The 21275-nt window shown below is 43.6% G+C and overlaps 2 protein-coding genes across 2 annotated transcripts in view; one reads left to right on the top strand and one right to left on the bottom strand.

Annotated features, from left to right (window-relative positions):
* xpr1a (xenotropic and polytropic retrovirus receptor 1a) overlaps positions 1–6175 on the bottom strand; it is a 64451-nt gene extending 58276 nt beyond the window's left edge. The window contains exon 1 of the mRNA XM_070960695.1: positions 5741–6175. Within this exon, the coding sequence (XP_070816796.1) occupies positions 5741–5809 (69 nt within the window). The 5' untranslated portion in view covers positions 5810–6175. The remainder of the gene's footprint in view (positions 1–5740) is intronic.
* Positions 6176–7694: 1519 nt separating this feature from the next.
* acbd6 (acyl-CoA binding domain containing 6) overlaps positions 7695–21275 on the top strand; it is a 29396-nt gene continuing 15815 nt past the window's right edge. Inside the window, exons 1-6 of the mRNA XM_070961831.1 lie at positions 7695–8178; positions 8408–8472; positions 9566–9662; positions 12226–12302; positions 16741–16846; positions 19874–19963. Coding sequence (XP_070817932.1) covers positions 7900–8178; positions 8408–8472; positions 9566–9662; positions 12226–12302; positions 16741–16846; positions 19874–19963 — 714 coding nt within the window. The 5' untranslated portion in view covers positions 7695–7899. The remainder of the gene's footprint in view (positions 8179–8407; positions 8473–9565; positions 9663–12225; positions 12303–16740; positions 16847–19873; positions 19964–21275) is intronic.

Here is a 21275-nt window from a genome sequence, read left to right as displayed (position 1 = left end):
ATCACCTGAGTCAGTCCTACATTAGACCAAATGAAGAAAGTCTATTTACAATGCAAACACACTGGTGTGAATTAGAGATTATTGTAGACCACAGGACACAATTGTTAGCACCATCTGCTTTACAGTAGCATTTAAACCATCTGAAGCCATTAACTAAACTCTTGTTCTCCGTATGGGAAGATTACAGCAACTGCCACGCAGCTGTTAACATAACGAACAAACTCTGGCACAGAGATTTCTAAAGCGTGTGATAGCTCAAAAAAACTGAGGACACGTACTGAAGGTCCAACAAAGAATGTCCACTTGCAGCCAGTTTGTGCTATTATAATCTTTTGCTTGCATGAATGAGAGTGAGAGTTGCTCTTGTCCAGAGTAACCCAACTCCACAAGACTTCACAATAAATAGAAAGAAAATGAACGAGAACTGCAACTTCAGAAAGACCAGGAGTGTTCACTCTCAAGAGCTCATGCCTCTTACAAAGTGTGTAATACTCTGTTGCAAAGCCTCGCAGAGTCAAGCACACATCCCCTCCTTACTTGTTTCATTTCTTCAGTTTAAGTAAGTCAAAGCAACAGCACAGCAGCATCCTAATTCACCCAAGCAGAAGACACTAATAAGGATAACACAAGCTGCTCGCAAATAACTTCTGAAATAATAAAGTGAACAAATTAAGGACGAGAAATGATTTTTGCCTGGAGTTTTAAAATGAACGATTATTTCTTTAATTACAGCTTAAATTACATTGTTCTTTGAGAGGTGTTGAGCTTGATCGACAATGTTTTAGCAAAGCGTACATCTGTCTAATTAAGAGAGCAGACTGGGGAGAGAGAGACAGAACGAGTGACAGATACAAAGCAGAGTGAGAGAGAGAGATAGCTGCAGTGGCTAAACGAGGTTGTGTCTGCAGAAAGATTGATCTTGAAGATAATGGAAACTGACAGATAATTGCATGCTGGCTCATCTGGACATATCAGTGGTAATCAGAGAAAAGACTGGAACTGTTTCTCGATAAAGATGCCTTTATGACTAAACCGCCCCAGAACACAGAAAAAAGAAACTTTATAAAGTTTTATTAAGTCATAAACCGAAAAGACAATGCTTACATTTCAAGACTCACAACACTAAAATCTGCCTTTTTCCATTCAGCGTCAACTCTGTCAGGCAATAAAATCTGTCATCCAAATCTGACAACATGTACGTCTTATCCACTGATCACATCAAACTGCTCTCTGCTTCCTATATAAGATACTGCTTTTGTAACGTGGCATTAAGAAGAGCCGTGTGAGTAATCCTGTGTGTGGGTGGAAACCACTCAGAAACTGCTGTACATTAGCAGCAGCCTGGATTGTTGCTACTTAAGTTCCTCTGTGAACCACATGCACAATGAGACTCCGACGCTGAGGTCTAATCCAAGAGGTGAACACTTCATCTGCGTGTCGCGTTGTCTCTCCCTTGTCTGACAAAGACCGCAGGAGACCAACTGTGAACACACACCACTGGAACTGGGCCCGGTCCTGACTAATCTCTGGTGAGCAAAAAGGCCCCCTCCCAGACTAATAGGTGGGAAATAAGCATTCAGATTCAGACAGGGAGGCATTACCATGGCGATGGCAGTGATGGGAAAGGGGGGTGGGGTGGCTCTTTGGGGAACTGGGATAAACCTGCAGGCTTGGCAGTAATCAGTGGTGAAACCTGTAGACAATAACTAAGCCAAGCCTAATGGGGCCATCAGTACGAGTGACCAAGCATTAACATGAAGATGATGCATACTCACGACACCGAACATGAGCGTACACAAGTACCAGCTCTAAGTCGCCGACTGAGGCTTACACTGCAGAGTGTCCAGTCAATCGAATGTTGTCAATGGATCCTTTAATGGCTGTGACATGTTGAGTGGACACTAACTAAAGCATCTAAGTGCTGGATGGTGAAATCCTCCCTCTAACATGCTTGAGACTGTTATCCCTGTGCTTGAGAAGATCACACAGTGCGCATCATTAGTCTGAAGAGATCTCTGGAAAACCAATGGTGGATCACTTGAATCCCTAGCTCTGTGTCTGAGTGGATCCCTGCATGGAGAAAGAGGAGCAGAGAGGATGGGAGGAGAGGATGGAGGGAAGGGAGGAGGGGTGCAGAGGGCAGGTCTGGTCGGGGACCAGATGTCCTCCCAGTGGGGGAGGAATGATGAGGTGAGGATGGAAGGAAGGAGGGAGGCACAGAGAGAGGGGTTTCTCAGCGGTTGCCATGCCATGCCTGTTGTATACACAACGTTCATATTGTTGAACATGCTCATAGATCACTGCAAAAAACACACAGACGACGTGAGCCATGTTGTGTATTACATGCACCATTTCCATCATGTCCGTCACAATGCAAAGCTCACGGCGCCGGTTGAGACGTTCAAACTGCGTCGCTTTGATTAATTAGAGAGAGACAAGGCTTCACCTTTGAACAAACAACAATCACTCACTGAAATCACACGGGCACCTGTTTTTCATCAACATAATATCACTTTGCCGGTTTGAATTGTAAATGCGAGTCTCCACATGCTCTCCTCCTCCTCCTCCTCCTCCTCCTCCTCCTCCTCATCTAAGCTTACACAAGTGATTAGACTGCAGAGGTAAATGCATAAGTGGCCTTGTTCTCCCATCCACCCACACACACATATACACATACACACATACACACACACACACACACACTTGCATCTCTATCTCTCACTCCTTCTGTATAACTATAATGTTCTGTGCACATCAGTTATTCAATGGAAATCTGAATTCAACAGCTGCCATGTATAATTATTGCCTGTACACATATATTACATGCTGGAATATAATAAAGTTTGCTTTTGCATAAAAAAAAAACCCTCAGGTACGTAGAGACATCTTCATCAGTCAGACTTCATAAAAACAGCTTTTAAAATATTTTTGCACTCAGTATCTGTTACATCTAAAAGTAAATCCTTTACCAACCCACACCCCCTGCCCTGTGCAGAAGCCTCTAGAGTCAGCCGGACATGCACACCTCCATACCAAACACCTGTTTAGCATATAGGTTTATAACTAAACTCCCACAGGATGAAGCGCACACCTAATTACTCTATCACTCAATCGCCTTGTCAATGCCTCTATGGTCGAATGAAGTGCCTTCCTAACTACAGCCTGGATTTGCTGGAAGAGCCACTTTGCCGCATCTGTCTTGTCTGCATAGAAACTGGCTGACCAATCTAAACAGACAGCGCACGCTTCTCCACACAATAGTCTGCTCTAAAAAAAGCAGGCGAGCGAAAAGTGGGCAGCAGGTTAATTAATCCAACTAGCACACAAAGACGAGAATATCACTTCAAACCACAGACAATTTGGATGTGGGCAGCTGTAATATTGCATACGGCCAGTGTCACATTTTACTGCACGGACTATGGGTAATAATGATGTGCTGCTGGAATGATGTGTCAGTATGTCATTTAGTTGACAGACCGCTGTGGCCACTGCAACATATAACACAGAATAAATACACGAGGGGCTGTTTGTCACAGCTACCACAGCAGCATATCAAGGCTTTGCATTTTTCAGAATGACATTAAAATTGATTCTGTTTCATCTCAGTGACCCACTTCACTGAAGTCAACTGACTATACGCGTCGCACATAACTTTATTTTTGTCCTTGACTTGTTTCAGGAAGCATAAAAGCCTTGAATAAGATGTCCATCAACTGTAGGTGTCAGCTCTCTGGCTGATCTCTCCCTGTCCCGCCCACTCAGGAGGCAATGGTGTTTACAGAGGTCACACAGAGACTGAAGGCCCCACCAACAACACAAATACACACAGAAACATCCTTGCTGCAAACACTATATATAATTCAGATTTGAAGAAGAATACAAACTGCATGGCCAGGGAACAGACCCTGTTGTTCTACATAATTCATCAACAGCAACGCATGTGCAACAATATGTTTGTATATTCTGGATTTTTGGGATGTCTGCTCGATATAAATTATGTATTAAAGTTTGATTGCAGATCAGTTCACACCAGATTTACTGTTTTGTTCTCAGGTCTCATGGAAATGAGAAGTATTAAATACAGACTGATAAAGTCAATCAATCTGTCTCGCTTACAGAAATCAATTTGTCCTGTAAAGAAGTATCGAAAAAGATTCTGCACAATTTCAGCATAAAAATGCAATTATGTTAAGTAGCTTTTTAATTTAATTGCCTCTATTGATAGTTATAGATGTAAACACACTGTTAAAATACTATGATATTCAAAGTTTGATGATACCTCGAGATTATTTAACTGAAAAACAACACTAAACATAGATGACAGAGAAAATCTATCATCATCCATCTCAGGTCAGTGAGTGCCGAGCTGAAGACTGGAGGTGTAAAATGGCTGGTATGGCCACGCATCTGTCCCTGGGCTCACTGTGCGTCAGTCTGTGCATACAAAGACCACACATAGGCTGCCCATGTCTGTTAATAATCAATTCAAATGCAGTCCTACAGCACAGTTGTCCTCTTTTCAGTGTGTACACATCATATTTGACATTTGACTTTTTTTTTTTTTTTTTTTTTTTTTACATTAATTATGCCTCCTGAAGATGTGTTCATTGCACAATGACACGCTGGACCAATCCAAATGGCCACTGTAGCACTTATCCAACTTAATAATAATAATCAGGGCATGTTTCCAAAATAAAACCAGTGCAGTGAGCTTCTGTTGAGTCTGGGATGTAGGCTGCTGAGGTCGAAGAGAACAGGGTCTTTGTCTATAATTCATAGAGCTAAATGGAATGGAGCAGCGTGCCCTGTCACTAAATGTCTGCACTAAAGCTCTTAATGCAGAGCCAGCAAAGCAAAGAAGTAGAGTGTGAAAATAAAATACTCCTTGAGTACTGTACACCCAACAAAGACCATGTGTGCACACAAAGGTCTCTTTAAATCCACAGACATCAGAAACCAGACAAAATATAGTGTTGGGTGAACACTTGCAGGTTGACTCCAAGAGACAGCCATTCCTGTTTGCTGGTGCATCATAACTACATCATGGATTATTATAAATACTATATATACTTTTTTTTTTCAAAACTCTGCTCAAAAACAAGGAATCGAAAAGGAATATTGCCAGAAGAATATTTGCAGTTTTACGACAATGCATAATTGATGCCTGAGAGATTTCCCTTGTGCTCAGTTAGACTGTTGCAAATAATAAAAATATAAGGATAATCCAAAGAAAAAAAAAAAAAAGGAACAAAAAATAATGTAATTGAAACCATTTTCACATTTGTCCTGCAAAGAAAAGGCTTAAAATAAACGTACAAAGACACCAGAGAAATTAATTATTTAGAGAATATTCCGAAAAAATGTATGCTATGCATTGTGAAAACAAATAACATGATTATTTTGCTAATTATTCCAGTACAAAAGGCACTGTTGTTGTTCAGTAAACTGCTCATTCTGTCCATTTTCAGGAGCTGTAAACTCAGCTGTAATAAACCCTGAATGCTCCCTGTGGCTCTTAACACCCGCAGTCCATAAACAAAAGGACATCCTTATGTTTGCCGTCGTTTACTGCTCTCAAGAGAAGGCTGAAGAAATTACTAAAGCTTTCTAAAAATGTGCCATAGTTAATCATAAGTCTTATTTCCCACTTCCACTATCAAAAAAAATGCATTTGCAGGAGTTTGCCGCTTAAACATATTCATAGGCGTTTATTTCAAATACAAGATACATTTGACTTTACCTCATACTGAAGATATTGTTTCCTCCACTCCGGAGTGATGTGGGACGAAAGATGCTCCGCGAATTTCATTTTGCCGGAACAACTGTCCCCTCAAACCTCCGTTAAATCCGAGAGCGGCTGTCCCCTTAGCCCGTCGACGCGACTTTTGTTATTTCAGTCAACTTGCTGGCTCAACATGCGGTGCGTCAGCCCGGCGCACTCCGCTCCCTTTCACTCCACTTCTGGCTCGTCCCGGTCAGTGCACTCCGAGCAGATGCCGTCCCACATACTATTTCACGGGAGGGACGGCGATGGCGGCGGCCTCTCTTTAACAGGTGGTCGGACGGTAGTGTAACGGAGCCGGTGAGAGTGGCTCAGTGACTTTGCTCCGTCCCTCCCCGGGCAGGTCTGGGGACATTGCGGTCCGCCATCGCATTGAGCCACACCGACGTGGTTGCGTCAGCAGAGCGCGCAGGAGCACCGGGCGTCGTTGGGACCTCCTGTGAAAACTAGCCGGCGGTGCGGTCAGGGAACCCCTCAGCTCCCACACAGATCACTCAGACCACAGACTCCCGTTTCTGTACGTTTGTTTTGTGTCGTGCCGCCGCCTGAGAAGCCTGTTATTGCAACGAAAGCGTGTCTGCAATGTAAGCGGGGATAAAGTCTTCAAAATAGAAATATATCATGTTTACAGTCCGCGTTTTCTGTCCAACCAGCGAACGGTGCAAAGTCCATTCAAAGATCGTATAATGATTACAAAGTTACTTTTTAAAATCATGACGGGCTGTCCTCATTTCTTTGTCTCATTAACAGTCCATTTCGAGTTATGGACAGACTTTATTATTGCTTGTTTTTCTATCTCCCTCTGCAATTGGGACAGCGCGTTAGGACATGCTACTTACTTAGCTTCATATAGAAACCCTAATTTGTGCTCTGGAGACGCAGAGAGCTTTAAAGGAACAGGATAATAGGCTACCATGACTTATATGATGCGACAAAGGGGTCGCATTGTGCAGTCCATACTCCAAAGTTCCCTAAATTTATGGCAAATGCAATTAAAGATAATGAGAGTGAAATTACAGATATAAAACAAGCTGGACGGGCTACTCTGTGTGTCTTGTTTCAGAAAAATACACACATATAATATAGTTCTGGCTTTACCTCCAGAGAGTTTGGGAGCAATCGCTCAGCGTCTGTTGCGGAACAGGTGACAATTCGTCACTGTGCCAACAGCAGCATCTGCTGGACACACTGTGCCAATGCGTGTACACTTAGCTCGTGAGGTAACTGACAGGAGTCAGACATGCCAGTGATTAATGTGCTAATTGCAGTAGAACATATGCAACCGACCTGAAGACTGAAAACTGAAATTGGGCAAATTGAACAGAATAGTTATTAAACGAGAAATTGACCCTAAACCCGCGGCAATTTAAAGACCAAATTAACTTCACATGCCTTAGTGGGCTGTAGCTTGAGGCCATCATTAGAAAACAGTTAGCTAACGTTGGTAATGTTCAGCCAACAAGCAAATACACCTAGCACGTGAAAAGATGACCATGTTGGCATCTGTATGTCATAAAATGCGAAAAGTTTATATTTGAAGAGATTATGACCCAATGTTTGGCCACTTCAAAGAACCAGTTGGCCTACTGCAAGCTAGTTGTTATTAGTTAGCTATTGACGCTAATATTAGATTTAGGCTAACTTTACTGTTGTCACCTGTTGTTTCCACTGACCGACTGGTTACCACGCACACACTAACTTACACGACAAAAACGCCCCGGAGATTTTTCTCTTCATGTAGACTTTCTACTTTAAAAACATCTTATCGAAATTAGCTGACAAATTCACTTATTTTCTTTGTTTTGTTTTGTTTTGAACATGTTTCTTCTCACCAAAGCAACGCCGTCAAGCTCAGCTATGTAACCGGAACATTTCTTCGTAGCAGTAGGCTTAGTCGGAGCTTTTAGTTGACAGTACAAGAGACGGACCAACGGTAGAAACAAATCCGACTATCACGGAATCTTGACGATAACGGATTAAAAACAAAATCTCCGCTGGAACACTTGACAAAACTAAATATCAGGCAGCTACCCCCCGTTCGCCTTTAACGTTTTTCAGACGGATCTACGGCGCACGTCCTCTCTGACGGTACGTTAACGTTATAAACAATAATAACAATGGCTTCTGGGTCGCCGTCGTCCTCCCCGGACACTGCGACGGGCTCAGGTACAGACCCAGCCCGCCCCGACACAGGGGAGCCTCTCGGTGGAGCAGGCTCAGACTCGGACTCGGACCTAGGTTTGGGTAAATTTGACTGCAGCGCCATGGAAATGGGCGATCGGCTGGAGGGAGACGAGCTGGAGCGGGAGTTTGAGTCTGCAGCCGACCGCGTACGAGATCTGGTTCAGACGGCCAGCAGGGATCAGCTGTTGTACCTGTATGCCCGCTATAAACAGGTGAGTATCAGATTAAATTGCACTGTAGATGGTTCAGCCAAAATTAACCACTCAAATATTCGCACCATGCGGCTTTAGATAAGAACCGCACACTGAATCCCCCGCATCCTTGTGCCATCGCTGATTTTTGACAGATGAGGTAGGCCCAGGACCTTAATGTTGTCATCTATGTAACAAGGTCTGGATTTTACTGGATCAGACGATTAATCCGGATTTGATTTGTTTTCAGGCCAAAGTGGGAAAGTGCAATACACCAAAGCCTGGATTCTTTGACTTTGAAGGACAAAGAAAATGGTATGTAACCTACAACAGTTTTCAGTAATTTCTTTATGTTGTGCTTGTGTTGGAAATGTCACAGGCGTGAGTGAGTGAGTGAGTGAGTGAGTGAGTGAGTGAGTGAGTGAGTGAGTATGCTGTATGTGCATACAAGATCAATTGCATACAACACACATTGCACATGTGTTAATGTGCAGCTGTGTTCTTACAAAATGAAGATTGTTTTCTGATTTAACCTACCTCACCTACCTCACTAGCCTTTCAGGAAAGCCCCCCACCACCACCCTCACCACTGTCCACATACCCCTTACATTCAGACAAGAGTATATACAGTGAATCATGAAATCACCTCAAGTATCAGAGTAACAAGGATTAGGTTAACTAGTTCCTATATTGAGTAAGTGACCCTCTTAGGTGGTCAGAATCAGATGGTTGAAAGTGAAATGCTGTGAACACAAAAGGTATATAAAGTCAGCAGTTAGTTTCTTCATGTATTACTTGAAGTGTACACGTCACTGACACATTATGATTCACTTGGGATTTTGAGAGAGGCTACTGGCAAGTGAGACGGTAGGAGAGGGTGATTATGTAAATGGTGGCAGAGATGGTATAACTGCAGTCATTGGTGGAGCATGTTATTGCGCTTCTTGGGCTCATTTATGTTTGACAGATTTGTCACTTTTCCTGCAGTGTGATACATCTGTGGGGAATATATTATACAAAAAAGCATGACTTTGCCCGTACGGGTAATTTAGACTTTTTGGCAGGTACTCTTTCCCTCTCACGTTTATCCTGCTTCTTCTTTTTTTATTGGATGTCAAGGCAATGCTCTACATACTGCCACCTGCTGTACTGGGGGGAATGTAGAATGCACATCAAATAGGTTGTTATACCACCTGTCAACTTATTTTTTTTAGAAAGGTTAAAAATGTGGGAGTTTTCTGAGAAAATATTTAAACAGGAGGGCAGCAGGAAAGAAGGGTGAAGTAATCCTGTGAAAAATGGGAGGGTTGACAGGTGGTGTTTTTTTTTCCACTCTGAAATGTTTTGTAAAACATGACAACTCACGATCCAGGTGAAAATTGTGGTGACATTTCTGATTTCATTACAGGCAAGCCTGGAAGCAGCTTGGAGACATGGAGGCGGAGCAGGCAATGCAGGAGTACATTTCTTGTGTCAACATTTTAGACCCTGAAGGCAGCACGAAGGTAATGAGAACCATTTGTGAGAAGTCAAAGCTGATTCCCAACACTCATTTTGATTGTAAACCACTGTCTGTAGTGAGCTATAATGTGTAACTCATTCTGAATCCTAATATAGTGGATTCTGAAAAAACATTGAGTAAATCAAAGTGCTAAACATATACAGGTCAAATTAATCGAATCAGGCAATATTGTCTGAAAGCTCCTACTGTTCTGTAAATTATGCCTTACCTTAACAAAATTTAGGTACCTCCTTACCACAAAAAAAAACTTAAAAAGACAAATTCCTGGCTGTTCATATTTACCAAAACTAGCCTTTGGAGATATTTCAAATTAACATAAGAGTTTGACTCAGCTCTGCTCCACAGTATGACAAAGAGGATGACAAATATAGACACATTCAATGTCATTGCTGCCCTTTAAAGTTGCAGTGTAGTTTTTTGCCAGTAGAGGTCAGTATCACAGTGTAGTTTTGTCCCAGGCCTTTTAGTGGCTCTTAAGTCTGTACATGCAGCATGAAAAATACATGAGAAGATGATGTTGTCTTCCTCAATAGCTGACATTTTGGGATATGAATTATGCAAAACAAACCTGTCATAGTCATGCTGTTGAGATGAGCCTGACATAAGAGAGACTGTTTACATCTCTATGTCCTCCTGTGTCATGTCCTCCTTCAGCTCCCTGTCAGGAGAGTTGTGTTGCCATGGACAGGCTGTCCTTTGGGGCAGCAGCAGAAGCACACAGTTACAACAACGACTTTGTACTGTTAGCTTATTTGGGAAGAGTGTTATTGTTGGAACACTAAGAACAAACTTGTCGTGTTTGATGTTCACATCAAAATGTGTGCTCAGTCACATAAATTTGATAGTAAATACTGAACAGGGCAGACTGAATTAGTTTTGCTGTGCATGTATATGAAGGCAGTATTGTTAATACTTGCTGAGGTCAATAATAAAGAAATTTAGTGCATTATTTTGGGAAAGACTGAGCCATTCGTCCTTTTAGTTAAATTCATCTTCATCAATTAATGGAGCATTCCACAGGTTGCAGCTTTCATACTGTAAGATGAGGGATTGATTTAAAAGTCTCTGATAATATGATTGCTTTATTTACGTATGTCAAATAACTAGAAAAAAAAAAAACTTTGGCCAGCTGTCCCCTGGTGTTACAGCCACAAGCTGCCATAGCTTGAATTAACGTGAAAATGGCATCACTAAAATGGAAAGTTTTACACCTGAAAGGGAGGCAATCAGCTGAACCAAGTGTGTGGATTCCCTCTGCTGCATACTTGGGGACAGGGGGACAGATTCACAGTCACATCATACTTGACATGACATGAGGTTGATTTCTCTACAATTGGAAAGCCAAAGAATACTTTTAGAAAACATCTGAAAGGCCTGTCACATGTCCTGTGTGCACTGATGTAGCATCTCACAGTTTTTTCTTTCCATTTTCTGCTCTTCCTCTGCTTTCCCTCATCTCTTCATTACTGCTCTCTTTCCTCTTTGTTCTCCATCTCTATGCTCCCTGCTTTTCCTCTATTAAATCTTTCCCCTACCCCCTTTTCTTCTTTAACCCCTTCACTCTTTTATTACCCCCATCCCTCCCTTTTCTTCCCCCTCCCTCCATACTTATGTCTCTTTGATAGCGTCACTGTCAACCACATGTCCAATCCTGACACCTTCTTTTCTCTTGGGCCATGCTGCGGGGCAATACTCGCTGACTCTGCCCCACAGCTGCACAATGCCAGCAGAGAGCTGGGCAGACAGGCGAGCAAATGCACAAATGCCCCCCTGAAAAGAAGATGATTGTGTTAGTGTTAACAAAGCACCATTGCATGGCATCGGCTATTCCTTTAGAAGCACAGTCAAAATGGTGTAAGTAGAAGTACATAGACAGGGAAGCAGGGGAGAGAATAATAGCCAGAATTTGACCTCTGTGCCTGCCTCCATTGTTGAGCAGACACAGGCTTTCTATTACATTATACCGCAGAGGAGCAGGGCCGGTGCATCAGCGAATATTCTGAGTTTCTGAAGTAAATTAGGTTCCCCCCAAAAGTGCACGCACAGTTGTTTTGCTTCGCTTGTCATGTTCTCTCCCACTCTCGCTATTCTCTGAAATCAGATTTGTGCAGGTTCCTTTGTGAGTCGAGGTTGGTCAGCGAAGAATAGGCTGGGTAATAAAGTCCCGGCTGAACTGAATGTAATATGGAATTCCATGAAAAACACCGAAGATTAACAAGGGTCACAAATTAAGGCGCTGTATATTTTATATTGGTTTTGTGCATATTGTTGGACATTTATTACCTATGAGGTCATTGTCTGAAGGCCCCAGAGAACATCTGTGTCATGCATTAGCTTTACAGAGGCAATAGATGAAAAGCTATAGGTACAGCCATTCATGGTGAATAGATGAACCCAAGCCTTTTGTATTGTGTTGAGCGCACAGAACAATGAGGTCATGGGACAGCAACACAGGCTGCAGAAGTAAGCCGAACTAGACCAGGTGAACAAGAGGTATGTTTGTCAGCGCTCACCGACATCTGCGCTGACTGTCTTTCATTTAACAGGAGAGACGAGGAGCAGAAAGAAGAACAGGCTTTGGAGGAGCAGCAGTCAGCTCTCTGTACCAGGAGGAGATGATCAGGTATTAACGTCAGAAGTAACACACACACACACACACACACACACACACACATGCAGACAAGGACAACCATACATCAGAAACCTCCCATTGCATTGATTATGCAGGGAAGGACACCTGTGTCCTGTAGACTGTCACAGACTGCATCCACTTCATAAACATCTCACACAGTCTCTTAATTAAACACAGTGATAACAGATGAAGTCACACCAAGTAAGGGTCAAACTGGTGGAATGTTTGCAATCGTACAAATATCTTGGGACAAGTATTGACTCAAAACTGAACTTTGAAGGAAACCGTGTCGCCGTGTGAAAAAAGTGGCCGCAGCGTTTGTCTCTTTTTTTCTTTGGCGCCATGTTTTGGAAACCTAGCTTTTAAAACCAGAAACTCTCTGGGCCAGACAGTTACAGTGGATAACCAGCTCAATTTTAAATGACAGCTCCCACCTTTCATACAGTGAATTTCAGCTTTTTCCTTCTGGACGGAGGTTTGTCCTCCCAAGGCGTAGAACAAAGCGGTTTAAGAATAGCTTTGCTCGAGTGGCCGTCACTCAGGTGAGCAAGCTGGAGCGACGCTGCACAGATGCTATAGAAGCGATATTTACCTTATTGAGTACAGTGGTTACGTTTTTCTCTTTTTAATCCCTGATGATTGGAGCGTCATGCACTTTAATCATGTTTGTCTATAGCTGTTTGAAAAGTATGTGTGATGGACGCCCTTACGACTGCAAACCAAATCTAACTGCGGGTACAAAGAAAGCAACCTGGTCCTCTGTTCTTAGTTCGTGTTTTCAGAGGACAAAGCATCTAAATGCATTTCCCAGTTCTTTGGGACGCTTCAACACACTCAGCCTTCTTCCTCCAGCTGTGGATCACCACTTGCTGAACGCTGAGGTCAACTCGATCCAAGCCTGGCATTGTTAACCACCGTTCTCGATGCTGTGTTTGATTATATTCAACAGACCGTAACTGCAGTTAGTGCCCGGAGACGTCATACAGTTCTGATTTATGTTAATGAAATATATTCTCCATTTACTTCTGCCTGGCAGAGTTACTCAAGCTTAAAAACCTCATCTTCATTTCAATGAAAAAGAGCTCTTTTGGAGAGGAAAATGAGATGTGTGAATCCTGCAGGTTTTCCTCCTAAATGGCTGGATGTGATTGGTATGCACGGCCTTGGGAAGAGGCGGCCAGAGTCTCCCCTTTTTAATTACGTTACGATTCGGGGGGGTGCTTTGGGGGCATGGGGGGGGGGTGATGAAGACACGCCGGGAACAGCGGAGAGAGGCAGGTACAGCAGGTTTCCCAGAACGATGCTCTCCTTGGTGATATCCAGTAGCAACGCTGCCCCGAGGGAAGCTGACAAGGAGGAAGTCATTAACGTGGCACGTACACACACTTCTGCACATGTGCACACATAAACATACACTTGCTGCTATACGTCGACGCGATTGCACCCGAATCCATGCATAACCTGCCGGAACTGTCACAGTCACTGCTCTGCTGCATTCCAATTTCCTCTTTCTCACACACACACACACACACACACACACACACACACACACACACACACTCCGCATTAAACAGCTAAGCACCTGTTAACCAGACAGAGAGTTAATTGCGTTGCTCACGCTCATCTCGATCTGTGTGCGTTTATCGACAAAAGCAGGATTGATTAGCAATATCTCTGGGCTACTGAGCTGATCAGTGTGTGATTGAAGAGGCTTTGAATGCTACATTTGTAATTCTCTCTCCCACCTTGAGAAAGGATTCTGATAAACGCTGGAGGCTTTGTTGTCTGGACACTTTGCTGGAAGCCGCTGCCGAGTTATTTGAGCTCTCCTTGTTTCTTGGTCTTCTGTGGAACTCCGCCATATTGAGAGCGTGGACCAGGGTCCTATCGGGGATGTGATGACCGTGTGTGTGTGCGCGCTGCGTGTGTGTTTGTGTGTGTGTGTGCGTGCATGTGATGGATGGTGTGGTTGTGCTGCTGATCAGTGCAAAGCTCAGGCCAGGTAGATGAGTGTTCTCCACCACTGTCGCCAGTTTAGCCTGATGGATGAAGGACATATCTGCCAGTACACCAGACTAGACACACATGTGAGCACATAACGCTAACACTCACACACACACACACACACACACACACACAACCCTTGGTACCTCAGTTGTTGTGATGACAGAGTAGCCTGTGACCTTCCCAGCATGCATTGCACTGCTGTTGATGTCATGTCGTTTACGGGACTCACATTAATCATTTGTTTGTTTATAGTGTGTGTGTGTGTGTGTGTGTGTGTGTGTGTGTGTGTGTGTGTGTGTGTGTGTGTGTGTGTGTGTGTGTGTGTGTGTGTGTGTGTGTGTGTGTGTGGATTGTGTGTGCTCTCTCTGTGGTCTGGACTGTATACAGGTGTACGTTGTGTACATTCATATAGGGTCTTGTTTTAGAGATTAGAGATTATGTAACCTTACACCACATGCTTAGATGTGTGTGTGTGCTCATGTCTTATATATGTGTCGCCCGTCAGGCCGGCCCTGTCCGACCATCGACGAAAGACTGATGAGCTGGCCTATTGATTAGTTGCCAGGGAGACGGATGGCAGCCACACATCAGGGACACTTGGGGTCACCATGGCCATCAGACAAGGAAGTGGGTGTGGCCCGGCACAGAGGCTCATGAATAAACATAGTGCTGGTAATCAGGAGTATGTAAATGAATGTGCTCATACATAACCTAGCAGTGATAAAAGTGTAATGAGTTATTCATAATTCATCACGGGCTGATGAGGAGGTGGCAGGGAGAGGGAGGGGAGGAACGAGAGATTTGGGAGAGAAGCATGTCGATGAGGAGGCGAAGAAAGGGAAGCGCAGAGGTTCATTAAAGCACAAACGGCAGTCAAAACTTTGTTTGTGGCTGCCGTTTGTGTCGATTTTGAACCTGCATCCTCACAGTAATGTGATGATTGTGAGTCCGACTGGCTCATCTCCACTGGTGGCTTGAAGCTGTAGTGATGCGGCTGTGTGTGGAGAGCGGGCAGCGGGACCAAGAGGTTTCTCTAATTCAGTTATTCTTTATATCAAAGGTGACCGCCTGGCGAGCGCTTACACATCACAGCTGGTTTTCTAGTGATGCTGCCAACTGCTTGTTCCTATTTGTGTTGCTATTTTAACTTCTGCAAGTAGGATTGATGGATGACTACATTTATTAGATACGGCCCCCTTCTCCTCAAACTTGAAGGACTCAGGATGAAAAGGCTTTTGGGAATCCTCAGAAAGCCATTTGATTGGTCGTGAGTTTGAAAACGACAGTCACACAGGCGACAGCGTCCCCTGCGTGACTGGAGCCAGGTGTGCGCCGTGGAACCTGTAAGACTCGGTGCGGCAGAGCCAGCAGGCGTCAGAGACAGGAAGTGGGGGATTTGGCCTTGGGGATGACTGGCTTTCTGCGTGGGAGTGGCAAAGCGGCGGGCATGCGGGGTTTCTGTCAGACAATAGAGCACTAAATTCAATTAAATTGAATGGCCGGCGTGGGTAAGCGGGAGGGGAAGGCGTAAAGCTCTAAATGAGATTTCGCCCCTTCTCTCCCCTTCACCCAGCAGCCCTCCATCACCAGCACCAGCACTGCACCCTGCCTCCCCCCACCACTCTCTCCTGTCCCCAGTGCCAGGAGGTGATTAGAGACACAGAGATATAATCAGAGGTGGGACGGTGCCGCTGCGCGTGTGTGTCGTGTGCCAGCGTTCCCGGGGGGATGTGGCACGTGTGGCTGCTGTATCAGACAGACGGAGCGGTTGTGTTATCTGTTGTGTCTGCACGTCTGATGACTAAATGCTCCAGCAACGTGGTGTTTGCTCTCCCGGGTGCACACACACGCTTGAATGGACACGCAGGGCAGTAAATGGGTCGAATCACCCAAATTACAGAAAAACATATTTTCTCACTTGTCTCCGGTGGGATCTTGCCGTGCGGATTGTTGTTTGGGGTTTATTTGCCAATGTTTTGAGATTTCAGTCGCAGAACAGTTCAGCGGGGGATGAGTGTCGTTTTGTTTGGGCTGGTGTGAAGATTCATGTTTAAAACAGCAATGTCTCATTCCTAAAGATGGCGTCCCTGTAACTCTGATCATAGAATAAACATCCTGTCATCATTTGTCTTTGTGACTCATTCATCAGTAGAAAGTAGTGCCAGTGAAAACTGTTCACAGTGAGCTCTGTGGATGAACCACGATGCTGAACGTATGAAGAAATGTTGTTTTTTTAATAAAGCTCCTCAAACCTCCAACATGCACATCAAAATCTGGACAAGTTAACGCAAAGAGAGCAAAGTCATCTGATTCTTTGGGCACAAATGAAGGTCTTAAAAACATAAAGTTGACTGACTCCTCTCCTCTCTCTCTCTCTCTCTCTCTCTCTCTCTCTCTCTCTCTCTCTCTTTATCACTCTCAGGGAAGAGGATAAGAACATCTTTGACTACTGCAGAGAAAATAACATCGACCACATCAGCAAGGCCATCAGCTCCCAGAATGTGGATGTCAATACTAAAGATGAAGAGGTAACTGCAAAACAAAGAAATGTCAGTGAGAATGTACTTACATGGGAGAGTTGTAATAATATAATATTATCAACATGGCATCACTGTGATGTCTGTACACAATGTTGGTAAGTGGCAACAAAGGGTAAAGAGAGCAGGGAAATCAGCAGTTTATTTATCAAGAGGATCCACGTTCAGGTGTCCTGGCACTGAGTCTGCACCTGCTGCACGGTTGTTGTCATGTGCTCTGACCTCTTGTGCAGGAGGGCCGGTGAAAATGATCAGTGCAGCATCATGGAAAATACAGGTCACTGAGGGAGGGTTCACGCTGCTCTCTTTGCCGTCGTTACATAATGGTTTCAATGATCAGAGGCCACAAACACATGGGAACCGCTCCTGAGGCTGAGATGCGTAAATTGTGTGAATGGCTATTACCATCGAGGGGTGTTTTCTGGACTGACCCCGAAATCCACTCACCCGCCCTCGATTCATTATCGGCCAGGCCAAATGGTTCGTACCCCGCTGCTCTTTCATCACAGCCGTCCTTCAGATTAGCAGGCGCTCGGCTGGTGAGTTCACAGCCAAAGGCCAGATGGCCGAGGGACCTCGGCAGAGAAAGCTTTGTCTGTCCACTGCCATTGTTGTCGTTCGCTCACCTGCAGCGCAGCTTGCTCAACAGCAGAGGGCAGTGGTGAAGTTTCACATGAGAGAGAGAGAGAGAGAGAGAGAGAGAGAGAGAGAGAGAGAGAGAGAGAGAGAGAGAGACCAAACATCCACCTGTGTTAGTACTGTTGTACTGTTCTGTTGTCAACAAAGCCAAATACCTGTTTACCAGTTTTTTTTTTTAGAAACATGAACGAGTCATTCATACAAATTCCACTACAGCTGCAACGGTAGTTAGTCGATGAATGAATTAGCGGTCAACTATTATATTAATCGCCAATCATTTTGATAATCAATTAATCATTTTGAGTTTTTTTGTTTGTTTGTTTTTTACTGAAAAAATAACCAAATTTTCTGATTTCAGCTTTTCAAATGTAATATTTTCTGGTCTTTAGTCCTCTATGAGAGTAAAATGAATATCTTTGGGTTGTGGGTGAAACAAGACATTTGAGGGAAACCGTGATCACCGTTTTCACCATTTTGTGACATTTTATGGACCAAACAGCTAACCGATTAATCGAGAATCTGAAAAATAATAGCTGCAGCCATAAATCCCACACGGTTGGTTGCTTTTGTAAACTTTTTTCTTTTTTTTTTTGGTTAAAGAATTATCAAAACAGCCCTCTAGCATCACAGTTATGTTCATGTAACAATAAAACAAAAACAGAGAAAAAGTAAGGGAGTAATACAATACTTGAATTACACAGAGTTATCCAGGATCACCGGTGACGCTCATCTCATTGCTTCTCAAAAGAGAGGACACAGGTGGTGACCTAAAATAAAAGCGTTTTACTTCACAATTATAAAGCAAGATCAATGTTTTTATAGATAGTTACAGATATATAGTAGATATATATATTTTCATTACTTAAATAATCGTTGCTCTTCCAAAATCATACAAATGCTTTTATTTTATAACCATTTACAGACTAATTGTGATTGGATTGGTTCATTTTTAAATCAAACAATGTGTTTAAGTGTTTGAATTAGTCCATAACACTTGCTGGAGCTGAATCTAGAGCGCCATAAATTACAAAACACCCAGCTTTGCATGTGCTCATTGTCACCACACATCAACTTATAGATGAGTATGAAGCACTATGAGACGTGTGCATCGTGTGTTGGTTAAGACAAATAAGTCTAGAGAGGCAGCCTTGTGTTTATTATTGTTTAGAATATGGGGAATAGTCTTTGATAAATATCCAACAGATGACATCTGAACAAAAACTGCTCATGATCCCACAATGTTTGGTATTTAAGATTTGAATATACCAGCAAATCTTTATGTTTACATACATTTTGCACACATATAGTCTGACCAAGCGTGTCTGGTTCGAGATGTCCATTCATAGTAGTTGCTAATCTTTCTGTAGCAGTGAGCATGAATTAGCCCTCTTCCTTAAATGAAGAGAATTTAGGCTTTCGCTCATGGACCCACTTGACATTTATTACCTGTGGTTTACTTCCTGGATATTTCCACCCTGGTCAGAAGAGGCCCTTCATCTTACTGCCCTCTCTTCTAAATATCAAGGCTGGCCCAAACTCTGAATGTCCCTTTAAATGGTCTCAACGCTGAATGCTGCACTTATTTGACAAATTCACTCTTTTATAAATCACTGCAACTCCCCCAGAATCCCATTTAATACTTGTGTGTGCAGCATCCAGTAGTAGTAAACTCTGGGTGTTTGGTGAAAATGCGGCCAGCAGTCAGCAGCAACACACCTGGAAGAGGGCAGGAAAGAGAAAGCAGCCTATTGGTATTCTGGCCTGGCTCATATGTAAGTATCCATTTTAACATGCAGCCACAGTGATCAATAAGCTTTAAGCAACAGAACTGGACTCGGAGAGTTTGCTTTACCTAATTGGCCTCACTGAAAAATGAGCTTGCGTGGTTTTATTAGAAAAAGGATCTTGGACCTAAGGAGAGGACGTGTGTGTGTGTGCACGTGCATGCGTGTGTGTGTGTGTGTGTGTGTGAAATAGAGTAGGGGGTTGCTCTTGTTTTGTGTGCAGTCTCCCATCAATCAAGCTTTGCAGACTGTGTGCAGGTTACTGTAATTTGTGCACCAGCTTGTGCTCAAACTACCTTGCTGCTCTTTTTTTGCACGCACGCACACACACACACACACACACACACACACACACACAGAGCAGTCTACATATCTCATCATTCTGTCCGCAGGTCAGGCTCTGAGCTCTTGTAGTGCATAATGTGTTTTGTCTGAAGCTAACAAACAGATTGAAGCATAACTTAACTTTGAGGAGCATGAGGTAGAGGAGGAGGAAGAGGAGGAGGAGTAGTTGTGTGTTTTTGGTGGACTTCAGCTAATTTCAGTGCCATGAAAGAAACTTTTGTTTAATCGCCCGGTGTGTTTGTGTCGGCAGGGCCGGGCTCTCCTGCACTGGGCCTGCGACAGAGGACACAAGGAGCTGGTGTCTGTATTACTGCAGCACAAAGCGGACATCAACAGTCAGGTGAGCGGCATTTTTTTCTCTCTCTCTCTCTCTCTCTCTCTCTCTCTCTCTCTCTCTCTCTCTCTCTGTCGCTCTTTCTAACACGATTTTTTTAAATCCGGCGATCGCTGGTGGAAATTTGGATTTGGAGGCCAGGTCGTGCGTTCAGTTTGTGCACTGACACTGAAGAGAACGTCAGACGGTGATTGGTGTGTTAATCCATCGGTAGGTTAATGAGCGGAAGCCTGATCAGCGCGTCTTGTCTGAAACTGTGTGATGAGTCTCATTCAAAGTTAGAGCACCAAAGACACATCCCAACTTCAGGCTGTTTTATCTTGTAGTGTCTGTTTTGCTTTTCTCATTTTCAACTAAGAGGACATTTGTTTTGTTAGCATTCATCTAGCGCAGCCCCATTAGTTATTGGCCTTTGTTATAGGGACTGAAAACACCAATATTATGTTTCAGCTTCTCGAAAAGATCAATGAAAGAAAGCCTCTGTGGGAAAATACATCATGGAACTGGAGCGTGACTTCAGATCTCTATTACTTTATTAGATTCCACCTCTATAATCACATAAATGACTAAACTTGAGAGCTGGAGTTTTTTTAAGGTGGTGGAAGAACATTAACATTCATACAGTGCAGTTTTTCTCAATAACACTGATTAATTCAATATAAATGCTTTGAGTTTGCCCCATTGGAGAAGTTTAATGTGTTTGTTGGATCTCTTGAAGTTCACAAAATTGGTTGAAACCTTTTCCTTCACCAGGACAAAAGTCTAGTGGCTGTATTTTGTTTTAGAAGTCAGGATACATGCAAACCCAAGGCAAGTAGCATCTCCAGCATCCCCCTTCTCTTCTCTTCTCTCTCTCCATCCTCTCCATCCCTTCCAGAAGGTCACCTTTAATTCACTTTGTGCCACAGACAAATCCCCCAGAGCTTTAGCAGACAGAGTTAGCTGGTAGCTAGCCTAGTGTTTAGCCTCCCCGAGGTTTAGCAGCATCCAGGAGGCTTTGGCGGTAAGCTGGCTCAGCTGCACATCGGAGAAATTACTCCTCTCCCCTGCCCGGCGGCACGACACAGTGCAGTTCACCGGGCTGCACACTGAGGCTTTAACTGTAAGGCCGAATCAATTGGAAGTAATCAGGCAAATTGTTTTACGTTGCACAACCCACATAATCAGGACATTTCACAAATGACTTTCTCTTTTGTGGTCATGTGTGGCCCCTTTTTGTTTTGAATGCTTGCAGGGAGAGAGGGTGGATTTGTGGCGAGTGGTTCATAAAAGACTTAACAGTGGGATAACTATGAAACACTTCACTAATGATTTAGAG

This window comes from Chaetodon trifascialis, chromosome 4, assembly GCF_039877785.1.
Source record: "Chaetodon trifascialis isolate fChaTrf1 chromosome 4, fChaTrf1.hap1, whole genome shotgun sequence".
NCBI lineage: Eukaryota > Metazoa > Chordata > Actinopteri > Chaetodontiformes > Chaetodontidae > Chaetodon > Chaetodon trifascialis.
Note: the sequence above shows the minus strand (reverse complement) of the source record. Positions and strands in the feature narration are given on the sequence as shown.